The sequence below is a fragment of the Lampetra planeri genome, chromosome 2, assembly GCF_965212315.1.
Source record: "Lampetra planeri chromosome 2, kcLamPlan1.2.h2, whole genome shotgun sequence".
Taxonomy (NCBI): Eukaryota; Metazoa; Chordata; class Hyperoartia; order Petromyzontiformes; family Petromyzontidae; genus Lampetra; species Lampetra planeri.
This window is the reverse complement of record NC_136108.1, coordinates 12334328-12357666: the sequence shown is the minus strand read 5'-3', so window position 1 is coordinate 12357666 and position 23339 is coordinate 12334328. Positions and strand designations below refer to the sequence as shown.

General features: G+C 41.9%; 1 protein-coding gene across 19 annotated transcripts; it reads left to right on the top strand.

Moving 5' to 3' along the window:
- The first annotated feature begins 4380 nt into the window (after nt 1–4380).
- Nucleotides 4381–20711, top strand: MARCHF7 (membrane associated ring-CH-type finger 7). 19 transcript variants are annotated; one of them, XM_078607443.1, is made up of 12 exons: nt 4381–4445; nt 6326–6418; nt 7126–7172; nt 10286–10429; nt 11542–11731; nt 11975–12136; nt 12960–14634; nt 14769–14938; nt 15199–15308; nt 16682–16783; nt 17238–17289; nt 19499–20711. In XM_078607443.1, exons 3-12 carry the CDS (start codon nt 7149–7151, stop codon nt 19609–19611), a joined length of 2742 nt encoding a protein of 913 aa, XP_078463569.1. In that variant the 5' UTR covers nt 4381–4445; nt 6326–6418; nt 7126–7148; the 3' UTR covers nt 19612–20711. The 19 variants fall into 19 exon arrangements, 18 of the variants coding, with proteins under 18 accessions (XP_078463569.1, XP_078463512.1, XP_078463524.1 ...); XM_078607398.1 differs by lacking the exon at nt 4381–4445 and adding an exon at nt 5125–5190; XM_078607460.1 differs by lacking the exon at nt 4381–4445 and adding an exon at nt 5125–5190 and having other exon boundaries at nt 7123–7172.
- The last annotated feature ends 2628 nt before the right edge of the window (nt 20712–23339 follow it).

Below are 23339 nucleotides of genomic sequence, written 5' to 3'. Positions count from 1 at the left end.
GGTGATATGTTAACTACCTCGCCTGGTATGCAGGAGGACGTGGGTTCGATCCCTATCCTGGTGCCTGCTGTATATTTGGAGTTTGCATGTTCTCCCTGTGGTCGCGTGGATTTTTCTCCGGGTCCTCGAGTTTTTCCCTCCACATTTAGAAACATGCGGTTAGAATATTTGTCTGTGATACATTTTCACATGAGCCACTTCGTTGAGCTATCATTTGTGGCCAGGTCACCTTTGAAAAAGAGCTATAAAGCTCAGTGGGCATCCTTACCTTGAACAATAAGAATAGTTTAGTTTATAAGAAGCCTCGTTTTCAAGGAGACCCTAGTGTAACGCACGCACAGACATGCATGCATTGGTTTTCAGGCACACACATTGTACAATCATGCATCGCCATACGTTAAGGGACATTACGGTATTTATCTGTGAAACAGAACTGTAGATGTGCATGCATAAACATGAACAAAAATCAGACTGCGTTGCCACAAATAACTCCAGGCCCATCACATTTGTAATTAAGACGTATTTGCCGTATAACATACTGCCGTAAACAATAGGCAAACGTTTCAGGTAATGGTCCTTTTGAGTGAAGAAAGGGCAGAGATATTGCCTGACACAGTTGATCAACCTCTATACTATGCTGATCTAATGATCGCAAAAGCACACAACACTTAACAAACAATGTGCCTTTCCAAATGAACACAATGAGGCATTTGATTTCTTTGCAAACATTTCGTGAATAGATCTAATAATTGTATTTCAACATCTGTTCCTGCTTCTTTGATGACGTCCACAGTTATATAATCTGGTCCAGGGGCTTTGCCTTTTTTCAGAATGTGAAGAGCAGAGTTTACTTCTTCAAGTGTGACATCTGTAATATCTCCACTTCATCTGAGGAATGAATCATTCATGGAATATTATTTTTGCCTTCGAGATCTGGAAATAATTTTCTATCATTTAACATAACCTTTGTAAGCTTTGTAAATCCATCCACTCAGTGGAAATTGAAAGTAGTCATCAAACCAAGACAAATATGTATATATTTTTAAGAATACCAAACAAGTATGGAGAGGTGCATGCTTGGAATTACACTGAGACAGGAATTCAAATACATTGATTAATTAGTTAAATACCTGATGTTGACTGTTAAGTGGGCCATGGCGAGATACGTTGCAAACAAAGACGATGGCCTGTGGTCAGGACTAACCACGGGATGGCAGCCAAAGGAGAGAACACGACCAAGAGTACATCCACGGAGAGAAGATGTTGGAGGTGGCGATGACTTTCAGAGGCCTTCAGCAATGTCAACATGACAGCTAATAATCATAGATGAAAAAGCACAACGCGAACAGGTATAGACACATTTGTAAGCATTGAAAGGCGTGAACAGTGCACATGCACGTATACGTTCATACATACACGCATGTTGTGTAAGTATTCAAGCATATGGAGCTCACACATGAAACAACTACACTTAGAACAGTGATGACACGCTGATGTAGTTGATGACGGGGTGAGATAAGCGAATATAGATACTTCCCAAAGGGATCGGGCAGTCCTGAGATTTCAAGCTTTTAAATATATCCCCACGTTAAGAAAAACATTAAACATAACATATTTCCTCTGCTAAATCTAAAATACTAATTTTCGGGTCTCAAAATGTGGGTTAGAGGGAGGGAAGAGGAGCAAATCCTCCCCTCCACCCCCTGGATCCGTCACTGAAGGAGAGATGTCGCAGGCGTGTTGATGGCTATAGAAGCCCAAGGGGTGTGGTGGGAAGAAGCAAATCATTACAATACTGTACAACAACAACACAAAAAACACGTCGGGGCAGTGAGCCTTTATTAATACTCATGTTGAGCAGGGCGGATGAGGGCTGGCACAACAATCGACCATCGTCAAGTCGCTAGCCACACGCAGTGTTTACTCGGATTATTTATTTAATGTAAACGCTTGTTGACCTTCATCCTGACCTGAGAATCTCACTGTATAATCATGCTGTCTCGTGGCGTGTAACTAACACCTTCAAACAAACGAAGGCTAATTTTTGCTGCGTTTGGAGGGTGATTGTTATGGTGGTGGTGGAGGTGGTGGTGGTGGTGATTGGGGGTGCTTGGGTTGAGCCCTGTGTTGAGCCCTGGTCAGGGTGAGGGTTAAACGTCGGGTCGGAATAACACGATGGAAAGGGTTTCTTGTCACGGCCAGTGATGATGGTATGGTGATGTTTTTTCTCCGGTTGTATTGTTCCATACAGCTCACTTTGTACGATTCAAACACCGCCGAGTGCTCACAGCGCTCCATTATATTTTATCAAATAAGTTTTTGATGTCAAATGTTTGGATTTCCAGTTGACATGGTCATTGTGTTTTTTATGGCATTGCCATTTGTATTTCAGTTGTTTTATTCTACTTGCAAACACGCGACATTTCACAAGGGTAGTAAGTAGCCTTGAAATATTTTTTTTGGTAACAAAAAAATTGCGCACAGCAAAATGCGACTAAGTATAGAGCTGTAACTATCAACAACGCTAAAGTAGCGTTGTTGATAGTTACACTAACGTAGATCATAAATAGCAAATGTTCCTGTATTCTTCGCGTTTATTTGGCCGGCAGTGGAATGCGTTATTTTTATTCTCCCACTGCAATGACATGCAGAACAAACGTGGGTAAATCATTTTTGGCACGATTTACACGCGCGGATGTAAAAGTGCCATGGCTATTGGTGGTGGGGAGTGGACAGGGCAGAACGTTCTGTTCACTACTCTCTGGCACATTAACTACCCCAGAAATCTGACACTGCAATGCATGTTAATTGCTGCATGTGTACAACATTGCGTGTTGTTATCATATAAAAATTGGCCCCCAAAGCACGTTTTTAGCCCTCTCTTACGCTTGGAAATGTGTAATTAGCAATCGGTTTTAACCTCTTTGCAAGAAACATCTTTCAATATATTTTCGCATGCTTGCTTCAACGTGATGTAACTGACTCGCCGATGGGCGTGAATGGAAATATTTGAAAATAAGTCTATTGTTCAACAAGTATGTTGTTGGGACAATTACAAAGGAATAAACCTGTCAGACCAAATATTGTTTTCCATTCTCTTTAGGGAATTTATTTATCCCACGTTAGGGGACAATTGGGGTGCTGTGGGGGTAATGTTACGCACTGGACTCTTACAGGGGGTGTGGGGGGACCATAGGAGTGGTGGTGTGAGCCCATTGATGTAGGGTCCGAAGGGGCACGCGTGGACAGTGTTGGGTGCTATATGGCCATTGTTGTGTATACAGGGTGGAGCTGTTGTCAAGTGGCTGTCAGGCGCACTGACAGCTGTGACCCAACACACGTGCCCTGGTCCGGTGTGAGTTGGTGTTGGCTGGAAGGAGTGGAGAGGGGGGTTAACGCAGGTGGTGATGGAGTTGGCATTGGGGGTGTGGAACCGGAGAGAACCACACGCAGAAATTCCACGAAACGGCCATGTGGATGCGGAGCCAGGTTAGGGTCACGCGTCTGCCCGGCACAGGAGCCATTTTGTCGTCGCAGCCGTCAGTCTCCTCCTCCCTTCGGTCCGCATTAGGAGGCAGCATGGCGTGAAGACGCCAGCGAAATCCCCGGATTGCGACGCGGAGCACTTCACTGCATTACGCGCAACACGATTAATTCCCTCCCGCTGTGATGAATCTCCCTGCAGCTACATCCCCTCCCACGAGCCCCGCCCCTCCCCCGCCAATAGCCACACCCACAGCCTCCCAGACCCCGCCCCCACGGGATCCCCCCCCCCCCTCTCTTAATCCTCAAAGCCTCAATTCTAGATTTGAAGCTTTCGTGACTGCAAGTATTCATATTCTTAGGTTTTTTCGATAAAGTCGCGTAGGTAAAAAATTTAAAATTAATAAAAATAAAATAAAAAATCACGACGTTTCGGAGGCAACACAAGCTTCCGTCTTCAGGTGGAACCGTCACAGCACGCTTGCTGTATCAAGTAAATGAGAGATTCCCCCCCCACCACCCTCGCCAAACCCTCCACCGCGACCTCATCCCCATTCAGCCCCACCCCCCCCCCCATGATAGCCCCTCCCACCTCGTCCCTCTTTGGGCCACGCCCCCAAACTGATCTTAGCTCCGCCTCTAACTCCGTCTCTAGAACCCCTCCCCCCCCGCCGCTCCCCCCCACCGACCCCATCGCCCCCCCCCTAGCCCCCGCCCCCCTGACCAACCCATTGTCTACATTGCCTGAGCAGGTCGCGTTGCGGCGACTCCCATTGGCCACTCGCGTGGCCAATAGCGGCGCGTGGGCAAGGGAGATCCTCGCGACAGTGATCACGTGCTCGCGCTGCAGCCAATAGTCGTGAGGCGTAGGGGCAGGCGGGTGACGATTGGTGGTGACGTCACGCGTCCCCACATCTTAAATTGAGGGGCCATCTTGGGTAGGGAAAGGCTCCGTCTCTATGGTGGGTGGACGACTGTCGTTTTGCATCCTTCCTCGACAAATTCGCTTGTAAATAGTGACGCGTAGTTTGTTGTTTAACGACGCCGTGCGTCGATTGTTCGCGTTCTAATTTCGAGCAAACGTAGCCCTCCCTGCGTATTTTAAAGTTAACATCGCGGATAGTTTAGCCAGGAAGGAGGAAGCTGCGCTCTCTGCGCCCTTTATTAAAGAATCTGCCGTCTTCGTGCTTCTGCGACAACGCTGCCCCCGAAGAGCAGGCATGGAGGCGCGCGAGCACTCGCGACGGTGCAAGCGAGGCGCGCGTCCAGCCGCCTCCATTCGTCGGGCTTTCGCGGAGAGGCAAAAGGCAGCCACGGACGGGAGCGTATACAAGTGTTTTAGGATGTGGTGGGGGTTACGGGTGATCGGTGGGCGTTTGTCATAATACAGAGAGTAACGTGATGGTAATAATATTAACAATAACAAGTCGGCTGTGGGCGTGTACACTCTGCTGCGTCACGTGGTCTTAGCATCACGTGACGCGTTGGCCGTTGCCCTGGGCTACGCGGGGAGTCGGGGGGGGGGTGAGGACGGCAGTGACGTCGCTCCGCACCGTCACGTGGTGTGGGGATGAGGTGCGGGGGGGGGGTGACGTTGAGGGGCGGCGGGGGGGGGGGGTGACGTTGAGGGGCGGGGCTGAAGAGGGGGGAGGGGCGGGGCTGAAGAGGGAGCCGCCATCACGGGCGAGGCTGCCGTCGTCTGTGCGTGTGAGGGATTTACGCGGCCACGGCGGCGGCGGCGTGAGCGAGGTTTTTTTTTTAAAACTCCGAGTCGCATCTGTTATAATTAGTCGGCACGGTGGAGGGCAGTGTAAAGAAGAGCTGTGTGGCTGAACGAGTTGCCTTGCCCGGGTCCTTCCTGGCTTCGCCACGGTGGCTTTGCTCTCGACATTTTTTCCGCCCTTTAAAATTGGCACGGCTTTCGCTTCTTCTTGGTGTTATTGTTCACGGTGGTTTCGGCTGATTGTTAGTGGTCGTGGTGATGTTATTGTTAATGTCGAAATGCGGCTTGGTGTTTTTGGTGGCATTGGTTTTGGTTTTTGAGGAGTGTATCATCTTGAGCGTGTTTGGTTGATGTCTCGCTGGGCCCTCAATTTTTGGCTTTTTAAATGCCCTCCACTCTTGTCTATGTGGCAGAGTCCATCGTGTATCTTCCCCCCCTCTTGTTTATATGGGCATACGCGTGTCTCTTGTGTTGTTTGTACTCTTAGTCAAACAAAATCCGCACTTTGACTCATCCCTTTTTTTTATTTCTTGTCCCCAAATGTACAGTTGAATGTTTGCCGCAAGACATTGTCCGTGTAATCGTTGACTTAACACGTAGGCATTCGCAACCAATATCCATAAATACAGGGTTTTTTGGGGGGTTTAGGTCGCGTAAATGTGTGTCGTTTAACCTGTGTTCGATGGTGGCGGGTTGAACAAACACCTATATTTACTTGATCTAACAAAGAAACCTGGGTTATGGACGTTGACTTCTATGTTTGAGTACTGCTACATCTTTACCATCTTATCGGCCATCATTGCTGTTCATACCGAATTGTTAAAAGTTTAGTGCTGTGTTTAGTGCTCGGGGTTTCTGATTGTTTTGTTTAACCAGGACAATATACTGTATCACCCTTTTTACTTTTTAATACTTAAGCTAACATAATAAGAATGTGACCGACAGTTTTTTTTTGCCAATCGCATCGTATACGCTAGAGGCACGAAGTACTGTATACACTATTGTTACTTGTATCATACGTTCATATTAGCTGTTGATGCGCAGCAGATAATTGTTATGATGTAAAGTATAATTTCCGTTAAATACGCGTATCCAATGTGTGCTGTGTTTGCAAAACAGTTATTCAAGATATCGAGATAGAAGGCCCTGAAGATATTTGCGCCTTAGCAATGCCATAAGACAGGGATGCGCAGGACATTTGAATCCAACAAGGTAACAGTGTTGTACCTATCCTTTACCTGACGGAAGTAACCACCATGTGGTTCTGTGACTTTATTTATCACGCCCTTCTGTACACTTGAACGTGGTGGAAATGATGTGCGTTCTGCATAATGTGTTTTGTTGACGTTTTTAAAGTTAATTTAAGCGTTCCATTTAAAATCGTGGTTTAATTTAGTTACATTACAATTTTAAATTTTCCATTAAGTCATTTTTGTTGTGGCTGACATTTACCAAGGTTAATAGTTATATTATTTTCCCCGATTAAAATTAATATTAATTCAGGAAGTCAATGTAATTATTATGATAAATGCTATTTAACTACTGTGAATGTAATGTTCCTGTCATTACTTCGGGTCACTTTGTGATTGACCCAACAACATGGGTCATTGTGGGTGCATTAATATAGTTGATTTCATAACGGTACAATCTAATTCACTGTTTTGACATGTAAAATAAAAGCATTTTGTTTATCTTACTAGTTTAGTGAATTTTGTTCCTGTTACGATAATTAAATTACAATGTGCAATTTAGTATTCAAATGCAATCTTAAACCAATTTGTTAAAATAACTTTAAATATATTTTGCTATATAAGTAATGTAACATCTGTGCCATTTATAAGTTTCCCGCAATGTGTATTTCCCTATGACCAAATCACCTGGAATGGGCCTGATATCATCAAATCTTGGAAACTAAGCAGGGTTGAGCCTGGATAGTACTTGGATGGGCGACTACCATGCAAAACAGGTGATGTAGGCTGTGGTGCTATGCGATGGACAGCAAAAGGCAGTGTAGAACAACCAATTGTACTGTACATGTATGCAACCCACTTTCACCAACCTACATTGCCCAGCGTAATGAAATATGGTTAAATCACCCCCACAACTCGTTTGGCCTGGAATAATCCTCCTTTAATATTGGATTGACAAAGGGCTGGATATGAACATTGTTTATTTGGGAGGGCACTGCAATGCGTGGTCCCAGTGATCTAAATTTGATTCCTGGTGATGGCATACATCTGTGGCATGTGAAATAAAAACTAGTCCGGGGTTCCTTCTTTCTTTCACCCACTCTATACTGACCAGTGTTAAGTTTCGTCAAAAATTTCCCACTGGGGAGGATGTAAATAGATAAAGAGTTATTTCAGAAAATGTGCAATTCTAACATCTCAATCGAGACCAGAGAAACCAGCTCTTGCATTTGCTGTGAAGAATGGCCATTGCCTAAAACTTCGCCTGTTGTATATATTTAGTTTAGAAGGCATTATTGACGGTGAGTTTTTGTTAATTGTGCTTGTGCACCACTGCTAAAGCAGCATCACTAAACAACTCCAATTGGAGTTGCAACCGTGGGAGATGCTGTTGTGTTAAAGGCTCACCGCACATTAAAATGGAAGCTTGTTTTCACTATCCCATGTGGTGCGTTCGTGTGGCCCTTAGTCTTGGTTTCTGATTTTTGTATCATGGGGTTTTTATTATTGTATTATCAATTGAAAAATACCCGTTAAGTATATTAATCAGTATTTGTTATAAATTAAATAAAACTCGGCCAGCCAACGTGTGTGTGTAGGGAAACAAACTACAGACTGGTCTAGATGTCTTGTGACCCCCCTCAATGAATTGACCCCGAACATGCTTTTTGTTGGCATATTCATTTCTGTTTGAAATAAACCTTAAAATATATCACGTTTAAAGACTTAAATAGGGGTCACTAGACAGCTGCACCACCCTGTATGCAATGTAGCTTATGCATATTATTGTAGATTACATTTCCTAGAATATTAGGTTTATCCTTTGCATACATCTGTATTTTGATTCTTGAGTTCAAATTTGTTTTCTCTGGGGAAATTATAAGCAATCGTTAACTTCTGTAATTAATGATGTGCCAGTTTTGGTGGCCCTTTAATTATAAGCACAGCTGTGCTTATGGCCAGGTGTGATCTGACCCAAATAAACTACTGTACAGGAAAGAAAATGTGCATTTTATAGGCAGTATCTGCCTGCAACATTTTCCTCATTCTTACGTAGTAGTCATATTATGTTTACTACCTGATGAAAGGCTTACAATGTCGCCATTCCCTAATGCTACAATACATCTTGCTTACGCACATGAGCTGGTCTTATAGCTCCATCTCCGCAGTCGTTCGCCTTGTCGAGTGTTCTTTCCTTTGACTGCCACTCGGCAGTCTCATCGATCTCGAATCCTTTCGAACAATACAGTACGTCCTTCCCAAGCCAACTTTAGTCAGACTTGTTTTTAACCTTATGTATATTGTATAATCCACTTGTTCCTCCTTTCCGTTTTCCCCCAATTACAAATATCTACATTTGTATTTTTAATTGTTTGTTTAACCAGTCCATTTCATGTAAATGAGGTAACATGTACCGATTTAAATCTTTCTTTGGGTATTTTAGTGTGCTTTTATAAATGAATTATTTATCCCCAAAATTACTATCCTGCTCTCACTTCACCTCACCCTCATTGTGATCCAATCCACCTTCACTAATTGTGAAAGATGTACTTTTTTCCAGTTGGGTTCCTCCAAGAATTCCTTAAGAATATTTGTGCATGATTCTAGTTTTGCACATAGTACTGTACAGTATTTATCTTTCCCTTTGTTGTAAAAATATATGGAAATATGTAATTTTGTAAATGACAAGTTAACTGATAACCATTTGTCAAATACACAACATAATTTGAGGAGTTTCAGGTCGTTTAGTAAGGAAAGTTCGTCTGTCATGATCAATCAGCTGCTGGATGAAGGCCTATCCGCGCTGTTTCCACTTCACGATCATGCAACTATCCATTTAGCACATGAACTGGCTTCATCGCTCCATCTCCCCGGTGAACATCCTCTCCTAAGTATTCCTTTCTGTTGCTTATTCTTTATTCATCCCTTCTAGATATGTCCTGCCCAATCATTTAATAGTTTGGATGGTGTCATTAACCTGCCTGTGTTCTCCAATACATGTACTATATTCCTCTTGTGTTTCAATGTTATTCCAAGCATGTATCTCCCATGTTTCATTGTACACTTTCCAGTTTTTAGTCTTTATTTTTGTTGAAGTGCAACATACATTTCTAACAATTTAAATTAACCTTTATTCCAGCAATATATATTTGTTTACTTCCAAACACAATTAGCTTTGAACGGTATTAATTGCTTGTTGCTGTACGTATTGGATATAAGGCATCCTGACATACCTGGTTTTTATTTTTCGACTACAAAATGTACCAATTCACAGTTAATGCACGTGTATGCACATCTGTATTGTAATGAAATGCAATATATATTACTGTACCTGATAGGACTAAATATGGAGGATTTTGTGTATATATGCTTTTATTCTTGTATACATTTGCTCAACCTAATTTAATGGACTTGATTAGATAATGTTCGATTATAATAGATTTTTTCTTGATGCTTATCAAAACTATGTTACGTTCTCCCTGGGCATTGTGGCTTCCATCTTTGGCCTGGCGATAATATTTTTTTGTATTTCTACTGCTTAGTAACATTTAGATACTATATATTAAACATTGCTAAAATGGTGTTTTTGTTTTTATTGCGTAATTATCCAAACTGCGTTAGAGTTGGTTAATTGCACTTAATCTCGGACATAGCCACATTATGTAATTTCAGGAAGCTATGTGACCAGCTGATGAAATGTTGCGCAATCCAGGGCTGGAAACCCTACATTTTCTGTATTGTGTTGTGCATGTACAGAAAGTAAACTGGATTCACCATGGTGCAACTTGTAGTGGTGAACAAAACTGTCGCCTTGTAATATAAGTGTCCTACGGTATTAAAGCCGAATACTCTAACGTATTGTAAATCTTATTAATTTCATTTTGTACAGGTCTGGGTGAACAAAAGGGAAGAGCCTGTTAACAGAAGCTGGGAGTTGCGGAGCACTGGAAGGGACGTGCAGAGCCAAAGGCCATCTTACACAAATTCTGTCAGTCAGAGGCTTGTTGGCATGGGCTGTTCCAGCAGCAGAGCGGTAGGTCTGTACGAAGGTCATTAGTGAGCACGTTTATTTGTTAAAGTGAATATAAACTGGTCTTTTATGTTCATTCTGAGAGAAATATTTGTTTAATTGACATGCACCCAAAACGCGATCAATTGTCTGTTTATCATGTGCGTTAACGGCCTTTTGTCAGTCCACTCCTGGATGAGGGCCTCCCTATGCTGTGTGGGTTCACGGGGGGGTGGTGGGGGTTGACCACACTTGACCGTGGTGGTTGGTGTGTGAAGGTATTTTCTTAGTCGGTCATAAGTAGTGGAAATCTCTTAAACTTGCATGCATGAAATGAGTTGTCACACAGAAATGAATGTAATGCACTGCAATATACATAATGTATATGTCTACATAATGTATATTGCAGCGCAATATAATGTAAGCGTCAACCTATTTGTGTACAACAAGCGAGATTTGATGAATTGCCACTAAATGTTTACGAACATTTTAAAAACAATGTACCTTTTCGGTTTTCACATCACAGCTATCGTTATAAAATAACAGTTTAATATGTCATTGGCATAGGAATGTTCCCCAAATTACAATTGTAAATAAATGCTTCTTGTCACTATGTTAAAATTGTTAACGTAGTAGGTTCATGTATGTATAACGTTACTGCTTTGTTAAACTGACACTTTATCTAACAGACCCGATGTTAATTTTTTTAAACCTTTGAACATTACAAAACGGGATATTTATACGACTGTCGTAAGGGAAAATTTTACTTCTCACTTGGGCAACGAGATTCTTTGCAGTAATATGATTTAAAGCTTAGTAACTGGATTACTGTCAGATTTCATAATGTCAGCACTGGTGCAGCTTAATCTGTATGGAATATTGATGCAGCTTTCAAAAAGGTTGTGTGGTTATTGATTTGTATACTATGTATTGGAGTTCTAGTCAACATTTTTTATATTGTTTATTATAGAAAGTGTTAGTTTTGTTCCAACAAATGGAGTTGTGTAATATATTTAGACTTTTTTTCATAGTCTTGATGCACAATGTTTCTCTACCATATTCCATAAAATAAAGACATTAATATGTTGCCACCTTCACTCATGTCCAAGTAAATTCTTCATTGTGCTCCATGACAGCTGTCTCCACGTGACTCGGCTGGCTCTCGGGACACGGCACGCATGGACAGCCGTGGCAGCTCGGCTAGATCGAGCCGGGATAATGGTCCTGCTGGTGCCACAGCGCGTCAACTCTCTCCACACGAGGAGCTCTCGAAGCGGCCGAAACTCCTGTCTTCCAACTCTGCAGCCCCTCTGCCAGCCAACAGTGGTTGGTTGCACCCAGTCGAGTTGTTGCATTGTAACAAGAAAGTCTACTTGAACACCTTTTGACAGAATTAAGCTTAATATACCTTCTGACAATATATAGTAAATCTGGAGGTAGTTAAGAATATGAATTGGATGGATATTTTGTAAAGTGTTAGTACACTCTATCCAGAGTTTTTTTTTCTTAGAAGCCACAGGGAGAAATGTTCGACTGGAAATATAATTTTCATAAAATTTGTTTTTGAAGGCCCAACCTTACAAAGAAGACCAGTGCCTTCTGACAATAGCTTGCCTACCGATGCCTCTGGGATTGGAGATGCAACATTGCCAGGACATGGAAGGAACAGAGAGAACTTGACATCAAGCAGGATCTATCCTTTGAACCACAGGCCACGGACGTTTGATTTTGGTGAGCATGTTTTTTGCCAAATAATTTTCTTGCAAGCAGCCACTTGTATTTTCATCCTTGTCTAATTTTAATAGACCTTGTGTTTTCACATTTTGTGACTTGTTTTTCCCTGAAGTATCACTTCCATCGTTCATAAATAGATTTTGTCTTTGAAAAAAACTTCACCTTTTGAATTAAATGTATTGGAACAACCATTCCTTAAAACATATGGTTCCACCCTTATTCCAAATATGTTTATAAATATGCATTCTAGGTGTGTACAATGTGTTCAGTGGTATTTTGGTTGAGCAATGTTGGAAATTAATGCATATTCAGATTTTCTGCCCAGGGGTCCATTTCATATCACAACTCCCTCGATCCCATCCACATCCCCCTCCATACAACACCACGCTCGGTACTAAATATATTGAAGCACAAATTGTAAAAAAGTAGTAGAGGTGGTTTCTCTTTGACTTTTTTAACTGTTTTAGGTGACGTAATCACTTCATGTAGTTCAATATCATATTTGGGACATAATTGAAATTTTTAGTCCATCATTTTAGTGCCAGATAAGGGCCTCTCCCACCATGTCATTCATGACAGTTGTTGTCGGACTATTTCATGATACTGGTCAATACAAGTTGGATAAGCTATTCCTAGTCGCACGTCGGCATCCGTGGCTGGTAATTCAACTCTCACCGCTGGGATCATAGCACGGTGCGCTAACCACTGCATCACTACTCCATTCAATAACATCAGATGTAAATGTACCATTTGATGTTTTGCAGGTGGTTAGCAAACAGGGTACATTTTTGACCAATCTTGTGTTCTTTTTCCTTTCTAGATACGGAGCAAGACAGATTATCTGCTCACCTGGCTCAGGGAGCACGCCCCAGGCATGTATATAACAGACATGCTACTGAAGTAAGAGAACCCAACTACATAGAACCTGATTATATGTCAAGCCCATTACCCAGAGGCTACAGAGAACGATCATATGCATTTCTGTCACGGAGGCAAACCAGTATGAATCGAGGTACCAATGAAACCCGCACGGCACGCACAGGAAATGACCCTGAGGAGCTTTCATCAGTACGCCGTTCATGGGTGCCATACTCTATACCTTCAAGCTCCCATCAAGGATCGGAATGCTTGCTCCCTCATATGTCTGTATCGGCTGCAAGCAGCAGGCAGTCTTCTGAGGTTGGGCATGCACAGGACATAAATGCAGGGGCATCGGCATCTTCACGTCGCAACCCTTCTGGAAACGAACCCGCATTTTCTTACTTTAGCAGGGAGCCCCATACAGAAGAAGGGATTGATTTATCTCGAGAGAATTGGAATGAGAGTGGGCTGCGCAGAAGAACAACTAGTAGTAGGTCGGTACCACAAAATGCTGCTCCTGAAATAGAGGGACTAAATGGTTTCACAGATTCAAATTTACCTAGCCGTTGGGCAAGTACAAGGTTATCAGCAGCCCGAGATATTATGCATGACATGGAAAGGTCAGGTGTTTCTCTAAGATTGAGTGATTTAAGGAGAAGATTGCTGACGACTTCTGGAGGTGTGGGATTAGGAAGAGGAGAAAATGTGTCAAATCCATACCAAAATGTTTCTTCTTTAAGGACTACTGTTAACAATTTGCGAGCCGATAGGCAACCAGACAGACAGCCAGACCCTGTCCAACAGACTGGCTTCACAAGATTTGGAGCAAGGAGAGGAACTAATTCCCGCTCAACAGTTGAAATGCCTGCATCTGAAACAGAAGGCATTAATATCCAAAGTTCCTGGCCTGAAAGCAATGTGCAAAATGGGAATGTGGCACAAAATGAGAATTTACGATCAAATATGTCTCCATACTTGAGGGATGCAAGTCCAGTGCAACGGTGCATGGGTAGGGGCAGAAGGGTTCCTAGAGAAGAATCCTCAAGACCAGCTACTTATTCATACTTCCCAAATCTGGGCATTGAGTCTCCAATAAGGCAATGGCAAGAAAATACGGATGATCTTCAAAGACAACGTGCCGATTCCCCCTATGTTAACACCTTTTCTTTCAATAATACACTTCCATATCGTGCATATTCAGCACCACATGACACTTCTGATTCCTTTGAAATGGATCTTACCTACATCCTAGATGGGGCATCTGACTCGAGTTCCAGTGCATCAGGCAGACTACAGAGCAATGAGAGCATCGGTACTAGTAGTGCTGGCAGCAGTTCTTCGGGGCCATCCCAAAGTAGCCCAGTTTCGACAGCATCTCGCACGAGTCGGGATGACGAGGTGCGCGTTCTGGGAGTCGTCCCGGGTTCCAGCTCCCTGCTTTTCTCCTTGTCTGACCGGAGAGCTGGATTTGGAGCCGTCGCTGAGGACAATGTCACCTCAACAGCTACAGCTCGCCACAGACGTACAGTGGGTACTTCTCAGCCAGTCACATCCCGACTGGGTACACATGAAATGTCATCTGCCCAGCTGCTGCCCTCTCGTGATCCTGAAAGGCTCCGGCAAATACAAGAAAGGTAAAAAAAAAGTTATGGAGTCTCGTTTACAATTTTGCTAGCTTCTTGTGTTGTGCTTTACTGGTTTAAATTTTTTGCCTTTTTTATTCTGGTATAACCTGTTAAGCGTTTATTTTCTCCCTACGTGTGTTCAGACTGCTGATGGAGGACTCTGATGAGGAAGAAGGAGACATCTGCCGCATCTGCCAGATGAGTGCCGTGGCTCCAGGCAACCTGCTCGTTGTCCCCTGTAGCTGTACAGGCAGCCTGCAGTATGTCCACCAGGACTGCATGCGGCGCTGGCTCGAGGCCAAGATTAAGTCTGGTGAGAGCCAAGTGCCATTCACTGATGCCCCCACTTTGGATGTGTGCATATGGGCACAAAACTTATCTTTCAGCACATTGACTTTTACATAGCATGTCTATAAGGCACTATTTTTTGGGGGGGAAATGGTTTTTCAGAATGTTTTCCTACCTTAGTTTTTAGTAATTGTTTTTAAAAAGGTAATGACTATAATTTTGTGTGACGAGGGCAGGCATTTGTAGGAAAATTGGCAACCTGCACATTGTTCTGCCTGAACACAGGTGCCGAGCTGTCGGCAGTGCTGCACTGTGAGCTGTGCAAGCAACTACTACGTTTTGAGGTGGAGGGGTTCGACATACACCAGCTCTATCAAGAGCACTCTGCCAATCAGGTCAGCTCTTTGGGCATTGTATATACATGAGGGAAGTGGAAAAGCCAAACCAGAGACATTTAATTTATAAAAAATATGACCATCTACAAAGCTACATTGTTTATTTACATTGTATTGTCAATGCCTATAATCAAGCAATCAATGTTTTAGGAAGAAGGTAAATGTGTGCATATTAATTATCCTAAGTGAAACATATGAGACTTTTAGCAGTGTTACTGATGCAAACCATGATTATGTTGATTGTGTTATAACCCCCACTTAGCTTTTTAACCAAATGTGTATCTTTGTATAACAGCGTGGTGATTACCAAGTTACAGCTGACATGAACAACAATCCAACACATCCTAAATTAAATGTTATTAGCGCTGTGGACCGCTCCCTGATTTTTTCCCCCCCACTTGGCAAGCTGTGGAGCTTTTCATCCTCATAGACAATATATTCTGCTGAAAAGGATGAACGCTGTTGTGCATCAGTGAACAGACAATCCCAAATCTGTCTGGTCTGTACAGTTTGTGCCAGCAAGATTATATGACTGCGCATACAGTAGCACGTCTCTTTTGTTCTCTGGTAAACATATCACTGTCGCTATAAGATGCGAGCAGTTCAATTTCCAAGTGTATTATTTGCAAAGACCATGTAATGCCAAACGAACATTTCCATCATCTGGGTACCTGTGTGTGCACTGGCTTTTAGTCTTTTTATCCTTTCTTGTGCTGTGATAACAAATGTGGTGTTTTAACTCGCCATGATACATTTATATTGAAAAAGAGCTGTGTTTTGGCGTACAATATCTTGGTTTATTTGCACTTTTTTATGTAAGCATTGAGGCAAACGGCTAACAATTTTCATTACCAATGCAATAACACTGCTGTCATCCTGAGAAATTACCAAAAATTGCATCACTGAATTTTACCCAATACAGTATTTAGTCTTATCAAAACTGCAAAAATGGATTCTCATGAATGAGAAATGACCAACATTTCTGGATGGGGTTTTGTGGGTCAGAAGCTGAGAACAGCAAGCTCACAAAGGCTTGGCTTTGCCTCTGGATGTGGAAATCTAACTCACGATTTCAACAGTATTGTATTACCTTTCGTAAGCTAACCACCTGAATGCATTTCTTGAATAGTACGGCCATTTTAAGAAGAACTTGAGTTTTTGGTACGAATATTACAATGCAAACGCTGAATTTGGAATCGGGATGGTGATGGGGTGGCGAGTTCTCAAGTTTTAGCTATTGCATACATTTTCAATGACACAAAATATTGTTTCAGGATGACTTTATTTTCTTACCCCTTTAAGTTCTCTCCATGGGAAAAAAAATGGCAGCCTTGTGTATAACAGCTGATGAAGAGAGTGCTTTTTGTTCACAGGCCCAAAGTGACTTTGTTCACTCGGGGTTATACCTCGTACTGTTGCTACATCTTTGCGAACAGAGATTCAATGACATCTTGCGGAACCCTCGCGCTAACCGGGTAAGGCACTGAACATTTGGTACAATCTACGACAAATGAGTGTTAATTTGTTTCAAATAAACATACGGTGTCATTAATTGCAAGGGCAGAGTGTTAATTGGTTTCCATTAACCTGTTCCACATTATTAATTATAACAATGCTCGGTTATTTTTTATTATCTTCCCTAATTCTCATTTAGTTTGTTTCCTACATATATTGTGCACATTAATGGAAAGTTGAAAAGCTTATTTCCTGCAAAAATCATTCTTCTAACGAGTTTTTCAACAAGCATTTGGAAGCTACATAAATATATAAAATGTACTTATCATTGCTGTAATTGTGTTTTGTAAAATGTGCACACCAGGTAAGTTTTTAAAATGTCACAAGGTAAAGGTAAGGATGAACACTTGCAGATGTTGATATTGTTATTAGCTTTCATCAGGAACTTGGTTACTGTACATTTTTATATTACAGTTATTCCATCTGACAAGGTTGTTTCCACGGCTTCAGCAGGATGACCATGAAAGTAGGTTTACTATATTCCTGCCTCCACCATACCAAGGAATGTAAAAGGCACAAAGCATGTTTTGGTGGTTGACCCTTTCACAGCTGCTGTGTGATTTCCCTTTGAGTACAGATGGCTTGATTAGAATTCAGCAGGCACACCAGCAAGCTGTTTTCATTTTTTCTAGTTTAACAAGGACACTGGTGCCATGTACCTATTTCCAGCAGCATTATTGTCAATGTGTTTTGACCTTGGAAGCCCGTGGATTTAATGCAAGAATCCTAGACGATTGGCCTGTTCAGAGAGCATTAGTATTTCTATGAACAGTGTAATATTTTCTGTGCTGCGATTGAAAATAAAGCATTGTCCTTTCAGTTTCAAAAGTAAAAGTTAATGTGGCAAAAAATAGTTGTTGCCGAATGCTGGGGAAAATGTCTTAAGTTAGTGTGCCCTCGTACACAATTATGAAATGAACAGCATGCTTTAAAAGGTATTCAAGCTATGAAATTGCCCAAAATAACACGTTTTTTAAATTTGCAATTGATTAAGCATTTATATCTCTTGAGATGAATGCATGCATCCTTTTAATTTGTATCGTTTTCATTTCCTTTTGTTATTGATATTTTAAAAAGTAAGATATCTTCAGATTAATTTGCTTTTTATTGGTTCTTTCGGTAAAGTCACGTAGAAGGGAAGTAATAAAATAATAAAAATCAAACATAAGGCGACAGACTCGACGGACCTGGTTTTCACCTGAGGACGGCTGCTTGCGTTGTGGCCGAAACGTCGTGAGAATAATTTTATTATGTTTTATTTTTATTATTTTATTACTTCCCTTCTACGTGACTTTACCGAAAGAACCAAGAAGATGAATCCCTGCAGTCACGAAAGCTTTAAATCAAAAATTAATTTGCTTGTTGCACTTTACCGATTTCTGTTTTAAAAACATCTTCATTGATTTAAGTGTACTGTTTGTGTAGTTGTATCCCCATAAATCGGTTGTACATTTCCACTAAATGTGACAATGTTGATTTTAGAATGACATGCCTTAGAAGAAAGCCAGCCATAGGACTACTATATACAGCGTCCTAGTAATGGCAGGATATCCGTACCATGCTACCAGCAGGAATTGTGCCATTTTGAATTGTTTTGGTAATTGACATGTCATGTCTATAAAAATCATAGCGTATTCAAGTGTCAGTTTAATTGCATACCAATTATTATCCATACTTGTACACTACTCATCTTTTGCCCGCTGAATAATGTACGATAAAATGTGTATTTGAACCTTATGATGGGACCCCGGGGTCTCGAATAAACAGAAGTCAAAATCGTAATTATTTTTGGTGACTCCGTCCCACCGTGCACAAACGCTGCGACCCACCTGGCGCGGATCATTCTGTTGTCATGTCGTCCAAGCGCAGCGAGGACGAATGCGCAGAAGAGACAACCTTTAAACTTTGAGCGCATCATGTAGAGCTCGTCGAGAGGAATAGATTGCCGAATCGTTCGCCTTCAACAGACATAAAATGACGTCACAACGCAGTTTATACGAGAGCCGGGGGCTTATGGGACCCGGGGGTCCTGCCATAAGGTTAATTTGTCTAAAGGTGAACGCACCTCAACTGCTAAATAAATGTGTGTAAGATTAACATTCATGATGGTCTTGTTTATGTTCCTGCAATTAACTATTATGTAGAGGAAAGTGGGAAATATCTCTAACGGTTGTGTTTTTCACAATTTCATTACTTCTGTAAGTGAGACGAATATTTCAGTTGTGTGAAAAGTGTGTATTTGAACTAATTTCACCATATGTAGCCAACTTCTAATCGGAGGTGTGGGAATGTTATGGGATATTGCTTTTAGTACTTTAGTTCTTATTTACTTTAGTTCTCATTACTGAATGCATTTTTGAGTCTTAAGGTTATAACAGTTAACACTTTATCTAGATATTAAATTATGAATATGATTATGTCAACAATGTATATGATGAAATACACAGTAAATGATTAAACAATGTGGGCATCCATACAGTGTAGGCATTATCGCAACAGGTTTTACATTAATTATAAGAACCTGGTGCATTTTAGTTAAACGTGTCCTTAATTTGATTGTTGTGAGCCACTTAAAATGTTCCATCACATCCAATTTCATGGCTGTAAGCAAAAGGTCACGTCACTGAGTTTTTACAGGTTTAATTGCATTCTGTGGTTGCTTTTTTTCTGCCAAGGCTCTGATGATGATGGCGATGACGACGAGGATGACGAATTCCAGGCTTTCAGAACTATCCTGCAGGATGGAACCATTTTGATTGCACGAAGCCGACGGCACCGAGATGTGTGAGGGAAAGTGCTGTACATTTGGCATCGGAGCTGCTTGGCACGGCTAATGTACGTAGATAAGGAACTAGTGGTGATTGACAGAGCAATGACGTAGGATTTTATTATCATGTCAAGTTAGTGGTTTATGGTAGTCGATCAAAGCTCTACCTCTTTGTTTTGCTATCTCTTAATTTTAATCTAAAGTGACCGACTGCCTTAGCAAATTTTTTTGCCACCAAATGAAAAGCATTAATTCAATGGAAACACTCTATTCTTTACACCAGCCTGAAGTGTATAATTCTTAGTGACTGGCATATATAATAGCACATGCTAATGGACCATATTAGTATGCTTCAATAAATACTGCATTTTGGCTGCCTTGCCCTGTAACATCATGAGGCATTAATTATGACAGTGGGTCTGGTTCTGCTTTTTTTTCTTGCAGGCTTTATTTTTGCTTAATTCGCTCTGAAACATATCTTTAAAAGCCTTTTAATTTGCATATGTTTGGATTTTTAGGATAATTTGTTTGAAAGATAATTGTTTCCATTCAATTGTGTATGATCTATGTATGGATGCATATTAATATATTGTGAATGGTGCAAATGCAGAATAATTGTAAACAAACATTTGTAACAAATCTGTAAAATGTTTGGTTTATAAAAGAGTTAATTCTGCACTACTGAACTTGTAAATGTATTTCTATGTGAAACATGCTGAATAGCAGAGGCTTGTTTAAAATGCAACGTTTTCAACATCAGAAATGCGGTATCATTTCACCTTTTTATTTCCATACAAATGTTTTTTGTGGTATGCAGAAAGAGGGAAGAGTAGTTTCATGGTTATACCTTTTTGTTTTCAGAAAAACCATACACACTTTTTGTGCATGTGTTAAAGATTTATAATTTTTGTTCTGAATGTGTGTTCCATATGTTCAGGGTCTCTGCACATGTGCACGTAGGATCGAGTGCATTTGTGTTATTGTGGGTTTTTATGTTGGGTAATTTTTGTTGCGTACCAAATGTATGTTTACACTTTATTTGCAGTTACTTGCCTGCTTTATTCCTTGTATCTGTCTCATATGGATGTTGATTTTAAAATGCAATAAAACTATGGAATATGTGTACTGTATAATTTTTTAATACAGTTTATTAAATGTTACATTTTCCCGCTGTTCATTTATACAATTATTAATCTGTAAATTGATATTGGTCTTTTGGATTACCTTTTTAATACCTTAGAATTATGCTACGCCAAGGTAGACTATCAACTTTAAAGGTGATTTGAAGATTTCGTGACTGCAGGAATCCATACTCTTTGGTTGTTTCGGTAAAGTCACGTAGGTAGAAAATAATATCACGACGTTTCTATCGCAACTAACGGTCGTCTTCAGGCGGAAAAAACAAATCCAGCAGTGGAACTGCTGAACCAGCGAAAGCTGTTACAACAAGGTGACAGCCTGACATAACCTTGTTGTTACAGCTCTCGCTGGTTCAGCAGTTCCACTGCTGGATTTTTTTTCTGCCGCCTGAGGACGAACGCTTGTTGCGATCGAAACGTCGTGATATATTTTTTACTTATTTTTCTACCTACGTGACTTTACCGAAAGAACCAAAGAGTAACTTGAAAGGTATTGAGTTTTTCTTTGTCTCAAATTATAGAATTAATGCTATACCTATGTAAGCATGTGTGTGTTTTAAATTTAATGCAACAGTCTGTTGTGAAATGTAAATGGTTTTAAGCACAAGTGTTAAATTGGTTAATACTGGTTGATGTATTCTCTGCAATGGTTAAATTCCCATCCAGGAAAATAATACAACAAAATACATTTTGGCAAATGCCCTCGACAGTCGTCTACATTTTCAAACCACTGTCACCCCTGCTAGATAATTTAAATGGTTGATCCAGTTGCGAATAGCCGATCCTGTTGGTCCTTTAATATAATTCTGATCGATTGGAATTGCATTTAAATTGCCTAATATGCTCCATTACCCAACCACTTATTTAAAATGTGTTTATGCATAAGTCTGGAGCAGCAACTTTTTGGTGGGTCCTGCATTAAAGTTGAGGTTTGACAAGTTCAATTTAATGAGTGGCATGTGGGAGAAAACCAGAGAATCCATACTTCAGAATAACCCAAAAAATCCTTAGTGTGGTTCACAAGTCCGCCTTTATTCTAACATCAGGTCCCCTCGCAGCTCGCTGGGTTTGCAAGTCTCAAATACAGTCACGTTCCACAAACCCTGCCCCCAAAATGCTCTTAAAGACCTGTACAATAAGCCTCAAAATAAAAAAAGTTAAATAATTGTAAATCATATCAACTGGCTGGCTATCAATTATGCTAAATTATATTCAAGTTTCTCAACTAAAATTGTGATTTCCTGTAGTTTTTCTCTTGCCAAATAGAAACCGTTTTCACAATTGTGATTCTTTGCATCCATTATAAATTGGTGATTATAAAAAATACAATCAGGATTTGACCCAGTGTTAATTCGGTAATGTTTAGATTAAACCTTGGTTAATCCAATTTTTACAAACCAATGCTTATTTCTTGATGCAAAAATCTCGATTAAATCTAAAAGGGGAAAATGTCAAAACTGGGTGGTTTTTAACTTTTGCCGACAAAACTGGATCCCAAATGTCAAAACTGGGTGCACCCTGGGTGGCCAAAAACTTGAGTTTTGGACACTCGGGGTGCACCCAGTTTTGACATTTGTCAAATACACTTGATAATTGTATACTAGCACAGTGTGCCAGCACCCCATTCATCCAAACACTTGGTATTTGTATACTGGCACACTGTGCCAGCACCCCATTCATCTAAACACGTGGTATTAGTATGCTGGCACAGTGTGCCAGCACCATATAACTACACACACTTGATATTTGTACGCTGGCACAGTGTGCCAGCACCCCAACGACCAACATTTCAAGCTACGGCTCGGACTCGGAAGTGAGCTCGGGGCGGGCTTGCGACCAGGCGTGCGCACTGCCACCTTGCTCACATTCGAATGGCAACCCTCCACCCCAAGAAGACTTTTACCACGCGCCGCGAGGCCATCCACGGCATCCAAGACTTTGCTTTGCAACAAGGCAAGCGCGCGGTCCTTGACCTCAAGCGAAGCGGCGGACGGCACGTTGCCATCGTCTGCTCTAGTTCAACACCTTGTTCCTTCAAGGTGAAGCTGACGAAGCTCACGGGGGAACGACGCGGCTTCTGCGTCTCGGCGCTGTGCACGGATCACCACGGCTGCACGGGCACTACCAAGATCACGCAGCGCCAAGTGGAGGCGAACACGACAGCCCGTTCGGCCTTTCGCGCCAACCCCCGTACCTTCGCACCGACTGTCATTGCCCAGGTCGCCGACGTTGCTCGCGTCATTGTCCCGACCCGGATGATGTACCGCGCCAAGGACACGTGCATCGCGGCGAACGAGAGTGCGGCCCATGCAGGCTTCGAGTTCATCAACTCGCTGGTGGAGACGTTCGGCAAGCTCAACGCGACGACCTGCAGTGTGCGAGAAGACGCGGGCATCTTCTGGGGTGCGTTCATCTGCAACCCGATCGCACGCTCGTTGCAGCCAAGTCTTCAACGCGTCGTCGGCATCGACGGGTCGCACATGAAGGCGCGCGCCTACAATGGAACCATGCTCGTCCTCGTTGGGCGCGACGGCAACAACCGCAACGTCCTTCTCGCCGTGGCGCTGGTGCCGTCCGAGACGGCAGCGGCCTACGACTGGTTTCTCAACT